This window comes from Myotis yumanensis, unplaced genomic scaffold, assembly GCF_028538775.1.
Source record: "Myotis yumanensis isolate MYYU_CA2020_CCGP unplaced genomic scaffold, mMyoYum1.0.hap1 SCAF_9, whole genome shotgun sequence".
NCBI lineage: Eukaryota > Metazoa > Chordata > Mammalia > Chiroptera > Vespertilionidae > Myotis > Myotis yumanensis.
The window spans coordinates 69,544,339-69,564,010 of NW_027223760.1; the positions used below are offsets into that span (position 1 = coordinate 69,544,339).

Sequence of the window (19,672 nt, forward strand, 5' to 3'; positions counted from 1 at the left end):
ATTTTTGAAGAACCAGCTCTTGGTTTGGTTGATCTTTTGTATTGTCATTTAGTCTCTATGTTATTTGCTTTCAATTAGATCTTTATTATTTCCTTCCTTCTGCTTTTCTTGTTCTCTTACTAATTCTTTTAGTTGTAGGGTTAGATTGTTTATTTGAGCTTTTTCTTTAATGCGCACCTGAGGATGTTTTTCCATAGATTTTTAGGGAGATTAAAAGAGAGAAAGACAGAGAGAAACACCAATGGGAGAGAAACACATTAATTGGTTGCCTCCTGCACAAGCCTGGACCAGGGCCTGGGCCAGGGAGGAGCCTGCTACCAAGGTATGTGCCCTTGCTTTTGACGAGAATCTGCAGGCCGACGCTCTATCCACTGGGCCAAACCAAATAGGGCCTTTTTCTTGTTCCTTGAGGTAGGCCTGTAGTGCTATGAGCTCCCCTCTCAGGACTACTTCCACTGTGTCCCATAGATTTTGGATTGTTGTATGTTCATTTTCATTTGTTTCCAGGAAGGTTTTAATTTCTTCCTTGATCTCATCGGTAATCCAGTCATTGTTTGATAAAATGCTATTTAGCCTCCATGTGTTTGAATGTCTTTGTAGTTGATTTCTAGTTTCATGCCATTGTGATCTGAGAAGATGCTTGATATGATTTAAATCTTGTTGAATTTGTGAGGACTTTCTATGTGTCCAATCATATGGTCTATCTTTGATAATGTCCCATGTGCACTTGAGAAGGATGTATAGGTTGCAGCTTTGGGATGAAATGTTCTGTAAGTGTCAGATCCATCAGGTCTAGTGTGTCATTTAAGGTGGCCGTTTCCTTGTTTCTATCAGCTCTCCCATGAGGAGGAAGCACCAGTCAGGTTCCTGGGAAAGTGGGGGAAATGGCTGGACCTCAAAGCCAGTCACTGATGCCCTCTGAGACTGGCCAGACCCATAGGCTGGGCCTCTTCTGCTGCCTCCTCAACAGGGGTCAAGTTACATCCCTGAGGGTGGGGTAACTGCCTTTTCCCAGGCTGTTGCTGGTGGGAGAGGCTGTGGTATGCACTTATCACTGAGCACCAATATCCCAGCTGGCCCTGCAAATGTCTCCCACTCCTGACTCTCCTCATTGCCTTCCCTCTACTTAAGCCTCAGTGAGTGGCTTCAAACGAAAATCTTGTGCTCTGTTTTTTTGTTGTTGTTTTTTCAAAGTGGCTTTGCATCTGGCAAGCTCCATCTCTCCCTGATGGATAGAAGCCCTGTGGCTTTCAGGGCTAAGTGGGCTGATGTCCTCAGCTCTGGTCTCATGCTCTGGGTTGGGGAGCCCAGCCGGGGGTCTGGGCTGCTCTTGTAACCCCACCCTTCTTACCAGCCTTGAGGAGTTTTCTGCTCTTCCTTGTTAAAAGTCTCCTCTTCAAGTAGTCTTCAATTGGTAATTCAGGGTGAATGTTCCCCAATTTAGTTTTATTTCCAGTTTTGGTTCTGGGAGGAGGTGCAAAAAAGGATCCACTTACCCCATCACCATCTTCAAACCCCTCTTTAACCTTTATTTAGAGTAGTTATTAAACCACAGCAAGCCCAAGAAATCAGCCAAGGCTCCGGCAAAAAGGAACATGTTGGGACCTTGCCCAGGTCTAGACGTGAGCCCAGGAGTCTGCATTATAAAACAGCTCCCCAGGTGACTGCAATGCAGGTAGTTTTCAGACACGAGCTTTAAGGAACAGGTGACAAAGTTTTTTTCTGATTACTGTACTTATTCTTCAATAACTGTTGAGCACCTTCAAGGGGCTCTGTTAGTTCCTGGTAAGAGACAATAGGGCAGAGAGGGGTGCCAAGACTCGAGATTCAGTTTTCATGTCTCAAGACGTATATGCGATGTACTAGGAATCTCTCTCTAGGACAGTGGTTCTCAACCTTGGCTGCACATTAGAATCACCTGGGAATCTTTTTAAAATCCTGATTTCTGGGCCTCATCCTTCAGAAATTCTGTTTCTTTGTTACTAATGTTGTGGCCCCACCCCATAACAAAGAAACAGAATTTCCGGAGGATGAGGCCCAGAAATCAGGATTTTAAAAAGATTCTCAGGTGATTCTAATGTGCAGCCAAGGTTGAGAACCACTGCTCTAGGAGTTCAGGGCTGGGAAGGTTGCTATGGGCTGCAGCTGTGAGAAGGCTTTGTGGATCCAGGTTGGAAGAGCCTGGTGATTTCTCTCCGAGGACGGAGGGTAGAATCAGAGGGGCTCTGTGAGTCAGGTTAGCCTGGAGCTGAAGTTCTGGGTGAAAGGCTGCAAGGGTTCAGTAAAGCGCAGGCACTTTATTTTGGGGTGATCAGCTGCGACTCACGGTCTCTGTATAGGGACGTGAGGACAGCTTTGTTTTAGGGTGAGTAATTACCTGGTGTTGACGTTCAGGATCAGATGGCCATGGGATAAGTTGATGTTTGGAGCTGGCAGTAAACTTAGGATGCTGTGGGCAGGAATGAAACGAAAGCTGTGAGGAGATTCAGAAAACACTGGATATAGTTGTGATGATGGGGATGAGGAGGTGCCCCCACAAGAACGAGAGCACCTTTTGAAAGGCCAATTGCAGAGAGAATCCTAAGCAATTCAGCTTCACTGAAGCCAGTGGTAGGAAACCCATAAGCAGACACCTGTCCATGTTAAGCTGATTAACCCTTTCTGGTGTCTCCATGATCTCTCTTAAATAGAAGCATCCTCTTCACATGATTCCTGCTGCTACTTACTACCTATACTACTGATAAGACATTACTACCCTGAAACTGGGTCCAATAGGCCCCAAATGCGGTTCACCTCTGCCCCTGCCATGAACTTGAACCTTCTCAGAAGACTCAGTTACTAACATTTCTAACCAAGCGGGTTCCAAACTTTACTGCAAAGTGGAATCACCAGGGGATTATAAATAAATAAATAAAGAGAGAGAGAGAGAGAGAGAGAGAGAGAGAGAGAGAAAGGAAGGAAGGAAGGAAGGAAGGAAGGAAGGGAGGAAGGAAGAAAGGAAGGAAGATGCCTGGCACCCATACCTGATGTGCAACAGTTTGGAAACCATTGGTTTGGCCACATCTCCTGCAAAGCCCTTAAAATCCCCCAGATCCTCAGCCCTTTCTGTGCGTCGCCCGGAGGGTGCACCTTGAGGTTCCGGCCGGTGGGCCTGGTCCCGGCGCCTCGGTCCCCTTTCCCGCGGCCCTGCGTGTCCCGCTCGCAGCTCGGGTGCTCGGCGTGGGCCGGGAGGAGGCGGCGCTGGGGCTTCTCAGCCGGGACCAGGCAGAACCGAAAGCTGCCGGCTAGCGGGGCGGGGAGAGGAAGGAGGGGCGGGCGCGGGGGGAGAGGGACCCGGTGGCGAACCCAGGGCCGGGAATGCCCGCGGTGCGGGGCCCCAGAGCTGCCCCGTGGCCGCGTCCCGGCCATGGCTCTCCGTCTGGTCACCGACTTCGACCTCGGGAAGGACGTGCTTCCGTGGCTGCGAGCGCAGCGGGCGGCGGGCGCTGGGGTCCGCGGAGGCGGCGCAGGTGCTGGCGGCGCGCGTCCAGGGTGGCGGGGAGCCGGGGCGGGGTGTCAGCCGTTCATCCTCGGGGGCTCCCAGGCGGGTGGTGGGCCCTGACCAGACCGGAAGGGCGTGGGCAGCCGGCGGGCCCCCGCCAACCTGGGAAGGTCAGCGCCCAAGGCATGAGCTTCCCCCGTTGGAGTCCGGGCTGTGCCACCCTCACCCCGGCCGCCGGGAGACCGTAGGAGGGGCCGCCCCGGGATGCATTTATTTTTCTAGCGAGTCCTCCAGCCTCCCGCTAGCTCGTGGCCCGGAGTAATGCACCTTCAGCAGCGAGGCGGGGCCCTGGGGGCACCTCGGCAGGGTCTCCTCCGCGGAAGGCGTGCAGGAGCCGCGGCGAGGCTGCGCTCCCTGGCCCCGGCTGCGGGCGCGGGGCCGGGGGGTTCCTTACGCTCCACTCGCATCCCACCTGCCGGGGCAGGAAGGTTCAGCACCCCCGGGGCTCTGGCCAGACCGGAGGCGCCTGGAAGTTGTTGGCGCGGTGAGGAAGCAAAGAATCACGGCCCCCAAGAAACGTAGATAAATACTTAGCGGCACGGGTTGTCCCCACGTATGTGCGACGCGCTCCTGCATCCGTGTGAATGAGGTCTGTGATCTGGGGGACGTGCCGCTTTGGGGGTGAAGTGCCAGAGGGCGGGGGTCCGCCCTCAGCGGAGAGCCGGGAGCCGACAGCGCGCTGTTTTCCAAAGCAGCGCCCAGCCCGCCACCTGCAGCCAGGGCGGCCTCAGGCAGCCGATGGATGCTCGGGTTCCCTGCCCAGCTTCCTGGGGGGGATCGGAGTACATTCCTGGCAGCTGAGGCTTCTTCCTTCACCAACAAAACTTCAGGGCTTACATTCAGCTTCAAAGAAGTGAGACCCCTGGGTCCCACCTTGTGCTTGCTTCTCAGTCTCCCCTGCGAGATACTGTAGACGCTGGAGGACATTTTGGGGAGGGATTCTCAAATTACCCATTTATACAACTCCTTTCTCCTTAATTCGGGTGGAAGGTGTCTGTCCTCACCTTGTATCTTCACCCTATCCTGAGGCTTCAGTGGAACATTTGTAGGGTTCCTTGTCTTGGCCTGTTGGCTGTTAGTTCCAAATAAGGAGCCATGTTTTTGTAGCTCAAGGCTTGAGTTTGACTAGTGAGTTTGACTAATGACTAGTCACTAGTGTCATTATTAGCAACACTTCTCACTTGGGGGACATTAAAAAAAAAGTCACCTGAATATCAAAGAGCTTTTGATGGTTTAACTTTTAAAAATACAGCAGGCAGCTCCAAAGTGCTTTCCACCCCAAAGCGGTCCTTTCTCTGAACATCCACCTTACATAGCTAAATGGCAGATGTCTGCAAGGAGAAGTTAGATGAAGTGTGAAATGCCACAGTCTTATGTTCCCATAATGTGTGTTTTGATTGAAAATCTCTGTGTGAGCCAGTTAGATTTTGGCTTCCTTGTGACTTTTACTCATCTGTGAAGAAATAGAAATTTGTGTATTGACACTCCACTAGACAACAGAAAGTTGGGGCCTCAGCAAGTAAACTTACTAAAAATACCAGATTTTAAAAAATATTGGTAATTTTTTGCTGTTTCAGAGCACCTTAGCGAGATATTAGTGTTATACTGACAGAAATTGTTACTACTGATAATTACCAGTGGGTGGTAGCTCAAAACCTTCCCCCCAGTTAATTTCTCTTCTGCTGTAATTTGTAGCACTGGCGGGAGAGTCTGGGATCCCATTTTATTTCTAGCACAGCTATTACTTCACACATTGTGCAAATTATTTTCCTTTCAAAGTCACAGCTTTTCAAATGTAAATTGTGAATAATTACACCATTGTACTGTCTCCTGCCTGCACACTTGCTATCTAAATTTGAAGCCTTAAGATTTTTTACATCAACAAATACAATTGAAGATTTCATAGTGGTGCTTGGTAGCACTGGTGAAGTATGACATATTCCTGGCAAAACAGCCAGGGCTAACCATGGAAATTCCCTCTTTTAATCAGTCAGGTGTCAAGGAGTAAGGAGACCAGATTTGGTTACAGCATCTCCTGGTTCTGGGCTGAACTTTGGGAAAATGGGTTCTCCTGAAATAAATGAAGAAAATATTTGTTCTTTTAAAAGTTAAAACAATTATCCAAAAGAATATTTTAATACACGTAAGCTATAAATAGTAACAATAACAAAACCAAACCATAGGCCCACCTTAAACACAGAAAAATATCAAGACTTCGAGAGGCTCTTGTGTCCCCTATCCGATCCTTTTTCTCTCTCTATCCCTCATCTCCCAGAGGTAATGACCGTTTAAACTTTTATATTTTAACATCCCTTTGATCTTATTTATAGTTTTAACCCTTATGTAATTTTCCCTAAGGAAATATAATTTCATTTTGCTTGTTTGTGAATTTTAAATAAATGAAAGCAAACGATCTGTATTTTTTCTTCTTCTTTCTCTTCTCACTATTGTGAGATTTATCCATGTTGACTGCTGTAGCTTTAGGTCATTAATGTTCACTGCTATATAGTATTCCATCGTGTGAATATACAGCAATATGCTGAACATGGAGTATCCTGCTTAGAATCAGTGATGGCGAACCTTTTGAGCTCGGCGTGTCAGCATTTTGAAAAACCCTAACTTAACTCTGGTGCCGTGTCACATATAGAAATTTTTTGATATGTGCAACCATAGTAAAACAAGGACTTATATTTTTGATATTTATTTTATATATTTAAATGCCATTTAACAAAGAAAAAATCAACCAAAAAAATGAGTTCACGTGTCACCTCTGACTCCCGTGTCATATGTTCGCCTTCACTGGTAGATCCTCCTTTCAAGGAAGGACTTGTCCCAGGGGCTGTGAGAGTGGTCAGCAGGTAGCCTTCAGCTGTCCCCTTCAGGGATTGCTCTGACAGAGGGCTGACTGGCCTTTGGGTGTGGACCACTTCTAATTAGCGTTTGAGGTGGGGTATAAAGGCCTGGCCATCTTGACTTAAAATAGGACAACTTTGACCATCTGTTTCAGTTCTACGGTTCCCCGGTGGAGGACCCTGAGGTCGCCTAAAGCTAATGGGCCTCCATTGCATCTTGACTTCTCCTTCCTCCTGCATGTTTTAATCCCACTTTACTAAGCACTCCCTCATGAACATCCCGGATACTAAACGGTTTCAGACCGCTTCCTCGAGAACCCATCTGCACTTAACCCCTTTTCTTGTTGGTGACATCTGGGAGGTTTCTGGGATGTGCTGTCACAGTCAGTGCTTTTACTAACCTTGTGGATGTTGCCTGGTGCACAGTGTGCAAGGTTCTCTCGGCTGGATGTCTGACAGTGGAGTTGCTGAGTCATAGGCTCTGCACATCTTCATTCTTCCTGGATAGTGCCAAATTACTTTCCAAAGTGGTTGAACTTATTAATAACCCCATTTGTAGTATAGAGATGTTTTTGGTATTCTGTATCCTCACAAGCTCTTAATATTTCCATAGTTTAGATTTTTTTTGTCAAATGGGTGGGTCTAAATATTATTTAATTGTTGTCCGAGGTTAAGTATCTACATATTTATTGGCCATTTGAGTTTCCCCTTTCATGAGATGTCTGTCATTCTTATGTCCACTTTTTTTATTGTGTGGTGTTTTTCTTCATATTTATTTTTAAGGGTTTTTGAAAAATGTATTCTGGATTCTAGTCTTTTATTCATCATGTATGTTGCAAATATTTTCTCTCAATGTTACTTTTTTTTTTAAGTTCATGATGGTACCTTTAATAAACAATTAATTTTAGTAGTCAAATTTATGAGTCTTTTCCTTTGTGGTTTATGCTTTTTTGAGAATCTTTAAAAGATATCCTCCCCTATTCAGTAGGCATGAAGACATTTTTACATTAACTTCTACTATAGCTTTTCTCTTCATATTTTGTGTTAATCCATACGGAAATTTATGATATAGGAATCCAGTTTTATTGTTTTTCCATGTTAGTAGCTAATTGTTGTAGAATCACTAACCAAATAGCCCTGCCACTTCTCAGTGGCAGCAAAGGCACTCTGTCACACATCACATAGACGTGGGCCTCCTTTTCTGGCTTCTTAATCATTCTTTGTTTTACTGTCCTCTCAGCACTCTCTCCTTTTCCCTTCCTAGCCTCCTTTTCTCCTTTTCATATCTTTTTGTTGCTTCTTAACAATCACCCTATCCTTGCCTTGTCTCATTTTATTCATGATGTGAATTTTAAATCATATAATGGTGTTTACCTCATAAGTTTAGGAATTATAATATCTGGTCACTGTGAGCCTGAGGATTTATGTGAATTAGGCAAACCAGCTTCAATTTGCCAACACCTTTAATATCTAGGTACTCTCCTTTTCTTTAGTATGTTTATTTATGCAAGTGTCTTATCAATCAAAATGCTACATTTTTTTTTTTTCTTCATGAGCACTGAGTCTTTATGTAAGGTGAAACCTCATTTCCTCATTTGAAATTGCTAAACTTCCTCCTCTGGACTTTCCGGTGATGAACCACTGGGAGAAGAGTCAGGATGAATAAGCAGAGACGTTATTACATAGTTCTTTTAAAAGGGTGTGCCTAAAACATGAGCAACTAATCCGGGCAAGAAGGGCTCTGATGTGTGTTGTGTTAGTGGTGTGTGTTGAGACGGTGGTCTCTGAATTTCCCACAATGTCCAGTTTGTCTAATTCAAATGTTTTTGAGATGAGAACCTAGTACACCCCTGCAGGATTATTTAAACTGCAGTTATTGCTACCTAAGAGACCCTTGAAGGTATTCTTTTTATTATTTCTTTCAACTGTCTAACGTGGTTACATTATAAGCTGGTCCTAGTTATGCTATATAATGAATATTATTTAATATACAAGGGTGGGCAAAAGTACACTTACAGTTGTTCATATGGAAAATAATACAAGAAAAACTTTCATATACTCACAACTGTAAACCTACTTTTGCCCTCTCCTGTATATTATAATTATAGGGTGCCCCAAAAAATGTATTCACACTTTAACAGCTGATTCTATTACATTTTGAAAATGAAATGTATTTTAATAAACATTGCCTTTATAATTATTCAAAGTGTGAATACATTTTTTGGGGGGACACCCTGTATGTAGTTTAGTGGTTCCCAACCCCTATGCACATTAGAATCACCTGGGGAACTTAGAAACACATACACAAGAGACGAGGCCCTTCAACAGCCCAATAAAATCAGAGTATTTTGGAATAGAGCTTGGGGATTAATGTTCTTTTAAAAGCTCTCATGATGATTCTAGTGCACAGCCAGAGTTGAGAACTAGTGGTTTAAAGGAATAAGCATATACCATTTGTTGTGATCTGTACTTTTTGGAGAATAGTCTTCTCTTACTTTTTTAGTGATTTGAAAAATAGATGAGCTTTTGCAAGGAAATTGGATTTTCTTAGCAAGATTTCTTGTCAAGGAGTTTCTTATCTTAGCTGAAACCTTTTAAGTGTATTTTGGAAAAAGTCTCTCATTATCTTTAAAATCTTGGAAGAAAAAGAAACACTGCTCAAAGTATTGACTCATTGCATTCCAGAAGTTTTGAGTCATGTGCAGGGCGAAAAGAAACTCACTGAAATTCTCCTTAGATGTCCACAAAATCTGTTAAAGGACTTTTCAGTAATTATCCATTTTCCCATTGTAAGCGTGGTTCAGGAAATTTAATTCATTCTCTTTACCATTTTCTAAGGTTTGAATTTAGTCTGTGCCACTTTTTTCCATGTATGATACTGGCCAAGTGTCTTAACCTTATTTAAACTCAATTGTTTTATCGTTACAATGGACCTATGATACCTTACATAGTGTGGATGAAATAGAAATAAGAACTCTGAAAATTGTGAAGTGCTATTGAGTAGCAATCTGATTGAATCATGTTATTCTTCTAAGAGACCAAGTGATTATGCTTATTTATTTTTTTAATCCTCACCCGAGGATATTTTTCCCATTGATTTTTAGAGAGAGTGGAAGGGAGGGAGGAGTGGGGTAGGAAGAGAAAGAGAAAGAAACATCAATGTGAAAGAGACACATCGATTGGTGGCCTCCCCCATGTGGCCTTGATCGGGTCACGGGGGATTGAACCTGCAACTGAGGTATGTGCCCTTGACCCGGAATCCAATCTGTGACCCTGTGGTCCGAGGGCTGACGCTCTAACCACTGAGAAAACCAGTCAGGGCAGGAAGCTAATATTTTTAATCAGTGGGAAATGTGTCTGACAGCCCAATATACATTGAACAGTATGTATACCATGTATAAAAAACACTTCTCTCCTTTCTTTGTCCTGCCCCCAAAAGATCATGCAACTTCTTCCTGTCAGGAGGGAAGAGAGCTCTCAGGATGATTCTTAAATTCTCAATGAAACATATGCTTTGTCTCTAAATGGTTCCCACCTCCAGCTCTGGTGCAGGGGACCAGCTCACCAAAAATCTTTATTTTTTTAACCTTATTTTTCCCTTTTTAATCAGAAATGCAAACTGAAATTTGCAATGAGTTATAGGGTATTTTGCATATGTTTTATCTAAATATTGGAACTTGTCATAATATTTAACATCTAAAACACTATTCATGTGTGAGGTAAATGAGTCAAGTTAAAGCAATTAATTTTGAGGAAATTGGGGAAAGAGATATTTCTCCTTAATCAATAATGATAATTATAGATGTTGTATCTACGGGTATTTAAGTCCTCTAACTATAGAGTTGGAAGAAATAGCCTAAAATTTTAGAAGAAACATGATACTCAGTTAACTTACATGTTAAATGTGTTATGTTAGGAATCTTTATATCCTCCATTAAACTATGGCTTTCCAACAGAAAAATACACAGATCATAAGTGAAACACCCATGCACCTCGCACTCCGAGCAGGAAAGAGAACACTAATAAACTCCCAAGGTCCCACTCATGCTCCTTTCACGCTATCACTCATCTAGCACCATAGATTCATTTTGCCTTTTTTTGAAACTTGTGTATAAATTACATCATACAGTTTATGATATTTTTTGGGGAGAGGATAGGATCTGTGCTTCTTTTGCTCAATTATTTATGGTGTATGTTATAGCAAATTATTTCTTTTTGTTGCATGATATTCCACGGTTTGGCTATCCTCATGATGTGTTATCTTCCAAAATATGCATATATTTCTGTTGGGATATATGTACAAGTGCAGTTGCTGAGCCATCTTTGTTCAATTTCAGTGTATGCTGCCAGTTTTCCAGTTTATAGTCCCATTAGCAGTGTGTGAAAGTTTCAATTGATTCAATTTCATGGCACCACATAATATTAAAGCATAATAAGTTAAGGGTTCATGTTATAACCTTTAGGGTAACTAATAAAAGAATAGCATAATGGCCTGGATCAGTTTCTGGCCTCTCTGTTCTGTTCCATTGTTCTTGTTTCAGTACCAGGCCATATTGATTACAATGAATTTGTAGTATAATTTGATATTTGGTATTGTGATCCCTCCTACTTTGTTTTTTTTTTCAAGATTGCTACAGCTATTGGGGTCTTTCTTGGTTCCAAAGAGGACATACAGATGGCCAAGAGACACACGAAAAAATGCTCAAATAATAATCAGAGAGATGCAAGTTAAAATGACAGTGAGATATCACCTCACACCTGCCAGAATGGCTACTATCAACACATCAACAAACAAGTGCTGAGGAGGATGTGGGGAAAAGAGAAACCTAGTGCACTGCTGGTGGGAATGCAGACTGGTGCACCAACTGTGGAAAACAAAATGGAGTTTCCTCAAAAAATTAAAAATGGAACTCCCATTTGACCCAGTGATGTCACTTCTAGGAATATATCCTAAGAATCCCAGAACACTAATCAGAAAGGATATAAGCACCCCTATGTTCATAGCAACACAATTTACAATAGCTAAGATCTTAAAACAGCCCAAATGCCCAGCATTAGTTGAGTGGATAAAAAAAGCTGTGGTACATTTACACAATGGAATACTATGCAGCTGTAAAAAAGAAGGATCTTTTACCCCTTGAAACAGCATAGAGAGACCTGGAGAATAAGCTAAATAAGCTAGTCAGAGAAAGACAAGTATCCTATGATCTCATTTATATGTGATGAACTGGTGAACAAAATAGATCCAAAGACATTGAAACATGTAACAGACTGAGGGAAGGAGTGGGGGTGGGAAGAGATTAAGCAAAGAACTTATATGCATATACGCATAACCCATGGACAGACAATAGTGTGGTGAAGGCCTAGGGGAGGGGGCAGGAGCCAAGGGGAGGGGGTCAATGGGGGAGGAACGGGGACATCTCTAATACTTTCAACAATAAAGATAAATTTAAAAAATAAAGATAAATTTAAGAAAAAAGAATAGCAACAGACTATGTATCTAATTGACAAGTTAATAGGTCAGAGACTGAAATAATAAAACTGCAATTAAACCAGAAGGGAAGGACAGAGTAAAATTATTGAGTTACATAGAAAATAAATAGTAATGACTGATATACACCCACTATATCAGTGATTACATTAAGTGTAAATAGATTACATACTTTAAAGGACACTACCTTAAGACACAAATATAAGGATACAAGAAGAGTAATAATAAAAGGATAGAAAAAGTTATATGTCAGCACTAACCAAAAAAAAAAAAAAAGCTGATGTAGCTATACTGATATCAGAAAAAGTAGTCTTTATAGGAAAAAGAATTTTTAAAGTTAAAGGACATTTTATAATGAATGAAAGAGTTGACTAGCCCACCTCCTGGTTAAAAACCTATGTGTGATTTTTTTCAAGCCCAACCATATGCAATTACAAAAGCTTTACTTGGCAGGCCTCCTGGGGGAAAGCTGCCTTCCTCAAACCAGACTTGGTGCATAGCCAGGGCCCTTCAGTCCCTAAAGGGAGTTGCAGCCCAGGCCCTCCTGGTGGACCATAAAATTATACATAATTCCCAACCCAGAGGGTTTTCTTCAGGAACCTGAAGTAGAGGTCTTCCTTAGGAGCCTCTGGGCAAACCACCTGAGCAGGAAAAGGAGGGGAACCTTGAAGATACTTTTTCTCCCCTTTGACTCGGTACTCAGTACTTTTCCACGCTTAGCTCTTCTCCCTCCTCCTTCCCTGAGCCCTTGGGTCCGCAATGCTGAGGAGCCTTGTGTTGGAGGCCCCCTGAGCAGTGAGAGATCCCCACTTCTCTGCTGATCTGCCTGACCCTCCATCCATTTCATGGGGGAAACAGACTGGGAAGGGGTGTTTTCCCTGGTTTAACCTTTTGCTTTACGATCACAGTAAGTGTTAAAGGCTTGACTGTGACTTGCTCTTATTAGCTTTTTGCTGTCATCTGCTACTGTGACAGCTCTGCTGAGTTTCTGACAGGTTAATCCACCAGGAAGCAATAGCAGGTCTACATTTCGATGCCCCTAATGAATAACATACATAAAGCAAAAGCTCATAGTGCTTAAAATTGATTGAAGTATAACATACATGCAGAAAAATATACAGGACAAGAGTGTACAGCTCAGTGAACTATTACACAGTGAGCATAGCAGTATATACAACATGCCAGCACCTTAGAGGGCTCCCGATATACCTCCCAATCACTACTCCTTTCCTCTTCCCTAAAGGTCACTACTATTCTGACCTCTCATTCAACAGATTAGCTTTGCCTGTTTTTAAACTTTATATAATAGAATCATCAGTATGTATTCTTTGTACTTGGCTTTTCACTAATAAAATACATATATATATATATATATATATATATATATATATATGTTAGATATGTTCTTAAACATCTCCTGCTAGGTATTAACTTATTATTATTGTCTTTCAGGTGTTTTAGAAAATAATTATGAGAGCTTACGTGTATTAAATGTTGAAAGAAATGGAAATATAATCTATACCTATAAGGTATGTCTATGTCTCTCTTTTTCATTGTGGTAACATATACATAGTATAAAATTTACTATTATATTAACCATTTGTAGTCTCTTTTTAAAATTTTATGCTCTATTTTACTGAGGGGTAACAAATAATTCTTGTTGACATTTAACCTTTAATATGTCACTTCTTTTATTTTTGGAGATTCAATGGGGTGATTTAAATTCAGTCTTTTTTAAATAAAATAAAACTGTGCATAATGTCTGACATAGTACTCAGTTTTTTTTCAAATAAATGAAAAGTTCCATTTTCTAGAGAAAAAGTGCCCAGTAGAAGATGTTTAAACCCAATTAATATGTTAAATTTTTATCTTTGAGGAAATGTAAAATATGATTATTCTACATCATCTGTTTAGACTTAGATATATGCTCAGACTTTTGAGGTATTATTATTTAACAATGTATTTTCTTTCTTTTTTTAAATCCTCATTTGAGGACATGCTTGAGAGAGTAAGGGATAGAGTGAGAGAAAGAGAGGAGGGGAGAGAGAAACATCGATTGGGTGACTTCTGTACATGTCTCAACCAGGGTTTGAACCTGCAACCCAGATATGTGCCCTGACCTGGAATTGAACAGGCAACCTTTTGGTGTATACAGTATGACATTGCTCAACCAACTGAACCACTCCAGCTGGGCAACAATGCATTTTCAATGTTAAGTGTTCTAAGGAAAGAGAATTTAACTTTACTGATAATTTTATTATAGTAGAGAAACATGAAAGAATAATTTCAGTGGCCAGTTTGTTTTGCACAGTTGTATCACTGTACATTTTTTTGCTTAAAAAGTTATTTTAAGTTGTATCTATAAGTATGCTGCATTTAAGAAACAGTATGATTAGAAATGTTTTACTTATAAGAACATCATGGCCTTGATATAGCAACTCCCAATATTCATTATATATATCCTCTTAAATAAATAGAAGTACAAAGAGATTCGCCCCTTCACCATGCTCAGTCCTACTAGACAGTGTGCCCCCAACGCACTGAGCTGTACACTCAATCCATTTTACCCTGTGAGCCCAGATGAGGAGCTGAAATAGGTTCCGTCCCTTTCTTTCTTTCTTTTTTTTAAAAAAATATATTTTATTGATTTTTTACAGAGAGGAAGGGAGAGAAATAGAGAGTTAGAAACATTGATGAGAGAGAAACATCGATCAGCCACCTCCTGCACATCTCCTACTGGGGATGTGCCCGCAACCCAGGTACATGCCCTTGACTGGAATCGAACCTGGGACCTTTTAGTCCATAGGCCAACGCTCTACCCACTGAGCCAAACCGGTTTTGGCGGTTCTGTCCCTTTCTGATGGGCACAGCATGCTGCCTTTAGAGTGCTTGTTGCCAATGTTGATTGCCTTATTGCAGGTTTGTTTTAAAACTTGTAATATCCTAACTTTCTAAACAATGACATTTAATAAACACCTAGTTACATTTTTTTAGGATGATAAGGGAAATGTCGTCTTTGGATTATATGATTGCCAAACCAGACAAAACGAGGTAAAAATCACTGTTGATTATAAATTACTCATTGGTTACTTTACTGCTTTTAGAGTTTTCCTTCTTTCTGCCTCCTTTTTCTAGATTCACATTCTTATTTTATTTTCTGAAATTTTAGTTTTATTTCTTTGCCTTTTCTTCTCTTTTCCCTTTACCCTCTCTTAGCACCATTATCTCTCTCTCTCTCTCTAAGTGCCAAGTCTTTTGCACCAAAACATCAGCTGAAGTCTCTTAGTCCTTTGAGATTTAAGCTAAATTGGCTCAAGCCAGTTATCCAATATTCTGTAGGAATGTAGGGAGCCCAGTGCCCTCTCCAAGGTTTGTGTGCCCTTAAAAGCTCAGGATCTCACAATGACCTCTAGCTCTGAGTTCTGCTTCTGCTTAACCTTCACTTACCTCACTTTTCAAAGATCCAGGTATAGAACCTAGTCTGCTTTTCTCAAATTTTCCCCAAGCCACCCACATAAGGCGTTAGATAATGTGATAGGCTTGTCTAATTTGGGGGGCAAATGGGAGGAAGTCATTTTGTGCCCTTATAAAAACAATTTACAACTGTTACGGGATTAAGAAGTCTAAAAATGTACACTGGCACAAAACATTGCTACGTGAACAAAACAAGTTGCCAGGGTAATACATTCCATTTATGTTTTAAAAAATTGCAAGAAAACTATGTTACACATGCGCATAAATATATATTAAAAACTCATTTTAAAAACTCCAGGAGACTAAAACAAGAGCAAATTACCATCATGTTTCATTTTAGAAGAGAGTTAGGACTGAGTGAGCATAATGGAGCGCTTTGACTTTTTATTTGGTAGTGTTTACATGTTTTATATATGGAGATTATGCTCGTGTTATTTTATAATTAAAAGGATAAAACACTAAACATTAAGTGTATACATCCATGATTCTTCTTACTTGCAAATTAGAATTCCTCAATTAGAGCAAGAGTCAAAGGAAACCAAACATTCTCACATGAATTCGGAGCCTTCTTATTTATAGTTCTTATTCAAAGTTCATTTTCTGTAATTTAGTGTGTTCTGACTTCCCCAATTTTTTTTAACCAACTTCTGGCCATAGGATTCTCATGTGTTCTCAGTGCTTTTTTTGCCTGCAGGTACTAATTACCTTCTTAATACTTCTACTATTTATTGTTTCTCTTCACCCAGTGGTTCTCAACCTTCCTAATGACGTGACCCTTTAATACAGTTCCTCATGTTGTGGTGACCCCCAACCACAAAATTATTTTCGTTGCTACTTCATAACTGTAATTTTGCTACTGTTATGAATCGTAATGTAAATATCTGATGTGCAGGATGTATTTTCATTGTTACAAATTGAACATAATTAAAGCATAGTGATTAATCACAAAACAATATGTAATTATATATGTTTTCCAAAGGTCTTAGGCGACCCCTGTGAAAGGGTCGTTCGACCCCCAAAGGGGTCGCGACCCACAGGTTGAGAACCGCTGTCTTAACCCATTCTCCTCTGACGTCTAAGACTCTTTATCTTCTTTATCCTCAGAGTGTACTTTATAAGTTTGCCCAATATAAGTAATTGTCTCCAGTTCCTCAGTCTGTGCTTCACATCCTCCTTCTGAGTGACCATTTTCATTTTCTTTAATATTCAAGGAAATGGAGCAAATGTTTGCAAAATTTCAAACAGCAGCAAGACAATAAAAATAAAGATAGGTTACTTTGCCAATGCACTAAATACAAGAGTCCTAGAAGAGATGTACTTGTGAGTCTCTTAGACATGGCTAATTATATCATGTTATATAATTTGATTAAAACTTTACTTGCCTCAGTAATTTTAATAACTAACATTTGGGTGCTTATGTATGGCAAACATTGTATTAAGTGCTTCATATGGATCATCTCACTTGATCCTATTCTAACAATTTCATAAGATAGGTAGTATGATTCCTATTTTACTGATGGGAGGATAGAAAGGTTGAGTAACTTGTCCAAAGCCACACAGCTAGCAAGTGGCAGAGTCAGGATTAAAACCTGGGTCTAGTTTGGCTCCAAGGTCTGTGCTCCTCACTGCTAAGTTTCAGTGCCAAACATGGCCTGCAATAGCACATTTTTTTTTCTTAAAAAATAATAAAAAATTCCTCAGTATGAATAAACTGGTTCATTGAGGGTTCTTAAGTAAAATGTTTGCCACAATGATATTTTGTAGACAGCTAAGTGGGAATCTGTATATGAAACCCCCAATTAAAAAATGCTTTATTTTAATAGCATCTCTATACGTTCGAGAAAGACTTGCAAGTTGTCAGTTGCTCTGTCAACAGTGAGAGAACTTTGCTTGGTAAGTTGAACTCTTTTAATGCTACATGTCAAGAACTAAATTACATTTTTTGAGTTTCAAAGTATTGAATTTTTACAATATTTGATTAGTGTATTACAATGATTTTCTGTGAAGAGAAGCTCTTAGGGGATTAGATGTGAAATAAAGAATCTGTTGAGTCTACTTACAAAAAAAGATTGCCTGGTATTCCTCCTTAATCATCCCCGACAGATGCTTTGAGCCCTCACTTAATTCACATAGCAAATAGTAAACTTGAACAAGCCACTGCATGAATCATTTGTAATGACTTATTTTTTTCCCCATTAGCTGCAAGTTTAGTTCAATCTACTAAAGAAGGAAGAAAGAATGAGCTTCAACCAGGTAATGAAATTATACTTTCTAGTGCTTACTGATAGATGAAGATTTATTGAACGACTTAGTCCAATTTCAGGCACCTTTACAAATAGCTTTATCTCAGAATGAAAAGGTAAAGGTCAAGCACGTAAAAGAGTTTAAATTTTTTTCAAGTAAACAAGTAAGTACAGAAAATATTATAACAGTAAACGGCAGAAGTATAAAAAGGCAATTAGCACCTGCAAAGTACACATTGAGAACATATTAGAACCCCATGGTCAGGAGCTGATGTAAAGGGTAAAAGTTTGGTATTTCTTTAACAATACCATTTACAAAAAAATATCTGGTTAACTGTTGACCAATGCATAATGCAATATGAGTAGTCCATCAATTCTCAATATAAAATCAATTCTACACATTTGCCAAGGCCCACTTCATAGTTTGTTATCTATGTGATGCCCCCCTGCCATCCTTTTAACATTTTGTAATATCGATCTCTCTGCTCAGAACCCAATAAATATTGCATGCCTGCAGTGGGTCAGGCACTATGCATTCTGCTAGGGATACAGTGGTTTGCAAAGAGGTGTGGCAATTGCCCTGAGGGTGAGTTATAGGGACTAGTGGTGGGTGGGGATGCCCCATCTTCGAAGGAAGCCCAGTGGGATCAGCTTTTCAGTTTTTCAAGAGAATTATGGTCCTGGCTGGGTGGCTCAGTTGTTTGAAGCATCGTCCCGTACATCAAAAGGTTGTGGGTTCGATTCCTGGTCAGGACACATACCTGGGTTTTGGGTTCGATCCCTGGTTGGGGCATGTGTGGAGGCAATCGATTGATGTTTCTTTCTCTCTCCCTTCCTTTCTCTCTAAAAGTCAATTAAAACATATATCAGGTGAGGATTTTCTTTTTAAAAAGGACAAGTATCAATGTTGATGCAAAAATTTTACTTTTAAATGTTGGCTCAAATATTTTTTAAAAATTCTCCTTGGGCAATGATAACCATCTGTGGCTGAATCTAGCCTATGGACTCCCATTTTTCAACCTCTGGCCTAGTGGATCTCACTTCAATCTCTTGCTATTCCAATCCTGCAGTGTGTTCCATCTGCTCTGTTTATTCGGCACTTAAACTCCTTCTTTTGTTAGCATAGTTCCCACTCGGATATATCCACCTGCAGTTGCATGTAATGGAAAAACCCTGTTACATACTTTCCACACGAGGCTTATGAGGCAGTCCTGGGCTCCCACAGAGCCAGCTTAGAGAGACTCAAGTCGGGGTAGGACCTTCTCATCCTCAGCAGAAGAGTTTCTGGGAGATGTTGTTGAGCGGGATGCAGTGTCTGAAATCTCATGTATTACTCACCCAGCCTTCCCTCCTGCCATGTTACACTGAGGACTACAGCAGTCCTCTTCCCTCTTCTGTGCCCTGTCCTGCTCTCAGCATTCTCTGCTCTTCTTAGAATCAGGTGCAATGCTCACATCAGAGGTAATGGAACTGGATGAGCTTAAGCGAAATAGGATCTAAGATATTGGTGTCCTGACCTTTAAAACAAGGGTATGAACAAAATCAGGATATGACCCTGATTTCCTGGGAGAATACATCCCTTTACCAAGGAGAGACAGGCCCAGTTGCTTATATTCTTCCCAATCACAAGGCTGGATTAGGTCCCTGCCCCTCCTAGTTATTTTCTATTTTGTGAGATATTTTTTCCATTGATTTTTAGGGAGGAGAGGGGGACGAAAGAGGGAGAGGGGGAGAGGGGGAGAAGGGGAGAGAGAGAGAGAGAGAGAAAGAGAGAGAGAGAGAGAAAGAAACATTGATGAGAGAGAGACACATTGATTGGTTGCCTCCTGCATGCACCCCAACTAGAACTTGGAACAAACCCAAAACCCAGGTACAAGCCCTTGACTGGGAATGGAACCTACAGCCTTTCCATTCATGGCCGAACTCTAACCACTGAGAAAAACTGGCCAGGACTGTCTGACTTTTTACTTAGCCTAACGCCCTCGAAGTTCATTCCCTGCTGTAGCTTTTGATCCTGTTGTTTCTACTTCCTGGATGCCCATGTCCCACGGCCCCGTCTTTCCCTTCAGAG

General features: G+C 41.1%; 1 protein-coding gene and 1 long non-coding RNA gene across 2 annotated transcripts in view; one reads left to right on the forward strand and one right to left on the reverse strand.

The window, feature by feature from the left end:
• Positions 1-1,740: 1,740 nt before the first annotated feature.
• Positions 1,741-3,250, reverse strand: LOC139017008 (uncharacterized). Its single transcript, XR_011472746.1, has 3 exons — positions 3,024-3,250; positions 2,378-2,449; positions 1,741-1,782 (listed from the first exon to the last, which is right to left on the reverse strand). It is a non-coding gene; the product is annotated as an uncharacterized lncRNA (long non-coding RNA).
• A 107-nt stretch (positions 3,251-3,357) lies between these two features.
• Positions 3,358-19,672, forward strand: part of GSAP (gamma-secretase activating protein) — a 73,352-nt gene continuing 57,037 nt past the window's right edge. Inside the window, exons 1-5 of the mRNA XM_070424572.1 lie at positions 3,358-3,509; positions 13,337-13,413; positions 14,879-14,935; positions 17,182-17,251; positions 17,558-17,611. Of these exons, the coding sequence (XP_070280673.1) occupies positions 3,407-3,509; positions 13,337-13,413; positions 14,879-14,935; positions 17,182-17,251; positions 17,558-17,611 (361 nt within the window). The 5' untranslated portion in view covers positions 3,358-3,406. The remainder of the gene's footprint in view (positions 3,510-13,336; positions 13,414-14,878; positions 14,936-17,181; positions 17,252-17,557; positions 17,612-19,672) is intronic.